The 5,465-nt window shown below is 51.0% G+C and overlaps 1 protein-coding gene across 1 annotated transcript in view; it reads left to right on the forward strand.

Annotated features, from left to right (window-relative positions):
• The first annotated feature begins 67 nt into the window (after nucleotides 1-67).
• The window catches only part of CUX1 (cut like homeobox 1), a 345,803-nt gene continuing 340,405 nt past the window's right edge, over nucleotides 68-5,465 (forward strand). The window contains exon 1 of the mRNA XM_045284658.1: nucleotides 68-394. Coding sequence (XP_045140593.1) covers nucleotides 68-394 — 327 coding nt within the window. The remainder of the gene's footprint in view (nucleotides 395-5,465) is intronic.

Here is a 5,465-nt window from a genome sequence, read left to right on the forward strand (position 1 = left end):
CCACCGCCTGGCGCACTCGGGCCCTCTCCTCCGGGCCTCTGCCCTGTACGCAGGGGCCGCGGGCTGAATGGAGCGCACCGCGGCTCCGCTCCCAAATGCCTCTCCGGGCGGGCCTGTGGAAGGCAACCCTCCGGGGACTCCGCCGGACGGGGGCGGACTGGGCCGTAGTCGGCGCACCAAGCCCCGGTTGCCGAAGGTGGATCGAGCCGGCATTCTGCACCCGGCTCCTGAGGCGCTCCCTCCCTGGGGCGCAGCTCTGCTCACCGCCCCCCACCCGGAGGAGCCGTGCGCCCTTGGGGACCGCCCCGCGCGGGCCAGCTCCGCGCCTGCGGCTCCGGGACAGCCCCCGGACTCTGCCAGGTGGATATTGTGCGTTGCCGGAGCCAAGTTGAAGGTGAGCGCCTTGTGGACCAGAAGCTCCGAGAGCGCTTGGGCAAGGGTGCTGCTTAGAAAGGCCCTAGGTGGCCCCAGGGGTCCCCGAGCGTCCCCCCCACCCCGGGGGGGAACAGCTACTGCCACCAGCTCCAAGGTGGGCGTGAAGGTACTCTTGGCTGAACTTTCCTAAGCGGGAAGACTGTTGACTGTGACCTAAGGTACCTTTAGGAGTAAAGCAAATGAACTCCAGATGGAGGCTTGCTTGGAAGGGAGGGTTTGGATTCAGACATATATAAATGGAGTCTGACAACTTTAATTGTACTGTATATGCTTGTTTTTTGCTGTTGCCTGCGTAAGAAACGATAAAGCCCACTCTTGACTCAAATGCCTCTCTCAACTAGGAAGAAGACTATGTGAAAAATGTTCTTCCGATAAGATTGCACTTCAAGGAGTTTGAGGATTTATTGACAAAAATAGATTACTCCAAAGTGTCTATTGTGTAAATTAGATTCCTGAATGTAATGAACACAGCCGAATGGCATTTTTGATAAATTGGTCTACCCTGTTTTAGTAAAAATAGCTCCTTTTTTTAACATAATTTAATTTCTGTGCTTACTGTAAAACCCGTTGTGGAGTTTTAAGAGAGAACATCTTAATTTTTTTCTCCTGCCTTACTGGATGTGACATCCCAGACTAGTATCGATGAAGTTGTTGGTTTTTTTTAAAGCATCCTGGCTACCGGACAGACTGCCTGGGAGATAGATTTGGGGGTCGAAGAGAGTTACCTGTGTTACCTCTGTGGACCCACTCCCCCTCAGGCCTCCAGTGGTCAGTGACAATCTTTGGGGCCATGGGGGCTTTTCAGTGCGACTCTAGGACCAGAGGGAAAGTTTGTCAGTGTCTTTAAATGAACTTCGGTACGTTGATCTTAAAACTGCTAACCCATTCCCCAAGCGTCTGTCTCTCTTCCGGAGCCTCCAGTGCCTTTGGATGGAAGATAATCATTTGGCCTTAGATGGTTTCCAATTGCTGCCTGTCTCGGGTTGGAAAACTCCCATTGACCGTGGAGTGTTGGAGTGGAAGTAGAGACCTAAGCTGGTTCTTTTCTCTGGGCCCTGACGAGACCTTTTCCACCGTCTGGAGACCTTTTCCACCGTCTGATTTAGTGCCATCCCTGTTCCCACCGAGGATAAGTGAGCCCATGAGGCTGCCGTTGGCCCAGCCTCCTCGACTTTCCAGAGCCCAGAGTGGGTTGTGGCACTGCCCCTGCCTGAGGGGAAGAGGTTGCCTTCTCAGCTCTCCTAGAGTCCAGCTTGCAGAGCTCAGCTGCCGGGGTGGGGGTGCAGCCCTCCTGCCACTTGGGAGGACACAGCCAGCCAGTCAGGCCTGCGTCCTTGTCCCTTCTGCCTGGTCTGTCTGGAAGACTGTGGGATGCCGAGTGTGGGATGCCGAGTGCTTGCCCAGGAAGCCTACGTCTGGAGCGTCAACCTGACTCCGTTTCCTTTGTAGCCCTGAAGTCTGTGGTCTGAGCGATTCAGTGCTTTGGCGTTGCTAAGACTAGTCGGACAAGTTTTTTTTATCCTATCTCAACCTTGTGAAAACCAGGCTTTATTGATGTAAATACGAAAACCACCATTGTACACATATGCCTCCTCAATCCAATGGCACGTTCGCAAAGAGGGTGCTTTGCCTGAAACCAGCTCCTGTCCTGGTTCGGGTCGGGGCCTGCTCTCGTGGCTGCCTTCCTTTCTGGGCATGGCCCCTTCACAGGGACCAGGCCTCTCCTGCTTCAGTTTTTTAGGACCCTGTACAAAGCTCAACTTGACATGTCTTCCTCCTTGTTTTTTTTTCCGTCTCCCTTTCAAACTAAGAAACCAAAGTTCACTTCGCTGGAAAGTCCACTTGCTGGTTAGCTTCTTTTGTTTTCTCCTGCTGTCTACCCAGGGCCGGTTCCCTGGCCAGGATGGGAGGATTCTCACTGAGGTAGGGATCCCGGCTCATGCCCTGTGTAAAACCACGGGTGCATCCTCGGTGGGCTGCTGGGTGGCAGCTGTTTGTGTCGTCCGTTCTTTAATAGTGGTGTCTTAAAGATGGGTGCGTGTGAAGGGGTCCTGATCAGGGGGTTGAAGTGAAACGGAGTGGGTTTGGTTTTGTGTATCTTACCAAGTGTCCATTAGTGGTGGGATGGAGCTACTGGTCTATTTGGAACTTCTGGTCCATTTGGGGCCACAGAGACCCCCCATCCACCCACCCACACCCACACACACACACATATTCCCCGCCATCTTTCTCCAGTGTCCTTGCCTTCAGACCCTTGGTGTTGGCAGGTAACTCCGTGAAAACACTGGAAAGAGAAGAGCCACTCTGCTAGGTCCTTTTTCTTACCACTGGACTCCCATGTAAACATGCTGACTGGTGAGTGGATGGAGCCCGGGCCTTTGGCTGTTTAAGAAGCCCTCTCTGCCCTGCTGCTGGACTCTTAACCCCCACACACTGGGCTTTGGGCTGGGGCCCTGCGAAACAGTGGGGTGTTCCGGTCATCTCACAGGTGGACTCACCTGAACAGCTGACCCTCAGACCAATTAAGTGGTCAGTCAGGGGTGTCAACCTCCTACAGTGGAAAAATGGCATCTGATTTACCACACTGTTTGGAACAGGTGTTAAGCTCTGGGGTGTTGGTGAGGAGCCGCTGGAAATGTCCTGTGACATCCATTGTCTTCGTTGAAGAGGGCTCTGGAAACGCTGGCGCTTCCCACCATAGTAACAGGAAGGGGTAGTGGTGTCCATGCACAAGTGGGCCCCGGCACAGTTCAAACCCGATCATTCTAAGGCCTGCTTCAGCTCATTTATAAAGCCCAAGGAACACCACAGGGAAATGAGAGAGGGATACCTTTGGAGGGGAAAAGGTGTACATAAAAAAAAAGAGAAAAAAGGTGGCCATTGGATGAAAAATTCTACCCTACTCCCCTGCATCTGAATTCTTCCTGACTTGTGATCCTGTGGGGCAAGGTAAGACCTACCCTATAGGATTTCCATGGCTGTACATCTTTGGGAAGCTGACCGCCATGGCTTTCCGGAGTTGGTGGTTGGTGGATTCGACCTGCTGATTGAAGTGCTTGATGACTGTGCCGTTCGGGCTTTGAAATCCTGTAGAGGCGAGGCTGCATTCCTACCTCTGCTCCCATTTTCTATAGTTCACATATCTGACCTCCTGTCATGGAATGTAACATAACAAAGCCACCGAAAGTTATTTTCCTATACAGCATCAGAAATTGATGCAGAAAATCTTGAGAAGCCCCTTCAAAATGACGTCAAATACAAAACGCCTAAAAAATGTTCATTGTTTTCCCTGCACAAAGTCTGAATTTTATAAGTCCTGTCACTGCCCAGGTTCACTCATTGGGGCTCGCTGGGTCTGACTCGTGAGGCAGAATGGCTTCAGCGAGAGAGTTTTGCTTTCAGTGGGAATGTTGCTGCCTCCGCCTGTTGAAACCAGACCCTTAATCTTATTTTAACATATTTAAACTCTTCCAAAAACCCGGAAGAATTGTTTTGTGTAAGTAGCTAGTGAATGTAGTTTAGACACTCAGGCAATTTCAAGTATCTAATTGGAAACAGGTGGAATTCTTGGAATCCCATGTTTGACTCTTATTTTGGGAAGACGTAAGGGGTCCTGGTGGCACAGTGGTTAAGCGATGGGCTGTGAACCGAAAGGTCCGTGTGGTTGGAACCAGCTGCCTCAAGAGGGAAAGAGGTGATGGCCGACTTGGGGGCCTCACAGGACAGTTCTGCTCAGCTTTTCGCCCTGCCAGGTCACTGTGAGTTGGAAGCGACCTGAGGGCATTGGGTTAATAGCAATGCATAGGGACGTTTTTATTTATAGCATTCATTTTGTGGAAGCAATTTGAAGAAGACCCTGAAGCTTTAAACTCTGCCCCCCCACCCCCCCACTATTTACGTGGACATTCCAGGCACGCCATCTCAGAAACACCCAAGAGAACTGTTCGTGTATCAGGGAGTGCAGAAAGAAACTCTTACTAACGCAAGGAGACATGCAGATTAATGTCTGCGTTACGGACTCGTTATAACAAAGACATTATAAATTTATGTATGACTTTTGATAGAATAAACAGTTATTGACCTGAGTACTTGGGCACATTTTGTTTCCGTCCAGTTTGGAGTTCAGAGAGTAATCACCAGGCTAAAAGTTCGACCTTTAGAGAGCCGAGCTTAAACTGACGGCATCCAGACACTCCTGGCTCTGTTGGGTGTGTGTGTGTGTGTGTGTGTGTGTGTCCGCTTGTTTATGAAGCTCCCGTGTGGCCCTCAGACTAGTGACTCTCCCCAGCATGGTTTTCCAGGCCTGTTCCTGCGGCCCTCATTTTGTGATGTGGTTTGTGCTTAAGACACACGGTGCCAGTGCCGGAATTCACTTAAGATGACGCCCGCAGATTTTATCGAGCTGTTGGTCCTGTCCAGCTTCGGATTTGCTGAGCTGTAATCCATGCCTCTCCCCCGCTGCACTGGGAGACGGTCGGTCGAGGGGAGCAGGCTTTGGGCTGGTGAGGCAGAGCCCTGGGCCGAAGCTGACGGAATGGAGAGCCAGTCTGTGGTGCGCTCCTGAACACCTGGGCTAATGGAAAAAAGTGCTTGTGTTGGACGCTGTTCACACAAAAAAACATAAGAATATGTTTTAAACCTCCTTTAAAATACCTAACGAGGGGAAGCAGTTCTTTCTGGATGGCATCAACTTTGTTGCAAAACCCATCCACCACTCTTCCTTTCAAAACTAAACAACCTTAATGAAAATAATTTGAACTCGTAATGACATTTAAGTCGGATAGGGTAACGGGAGGCACAGAGATCGGACACAAAATAAATGCTTGTTAATTTCTTCGTTTTAATCCAAAGTCTTTTCTCATGTTTATGGGCGCCCTGGGCCACTGTGAGTTAGAACCAACTCCCTGGTTGTGGGTTTGTCCTTTTTCTTTTTTGGGGGGACCGGCGGGGGGGGGGGGGCCAGGCATGAACAGCCCAGGAACCTCATGTGTGATGATCAGGCTTCTCACAGCTGGATTGGTCTGGTAGCA

Source organism: Echinops telfairi, unplaced genomic scaffold, assembly GCF_000313985.2.
Source record: "Echinops telfairi isolate 266 unplaced genomic scaffold, ASM31398v2 ScPeMD7_5;HRSCAF=22, whole genome shotgun sequence".
In the NCBI taxonomy this organism is placed as follows: Eukaryota; Metazoa; Chordata; class Mammalia; order Afrosoricida; family Tenrecidae; genus Echinops; species Echinops telfairi.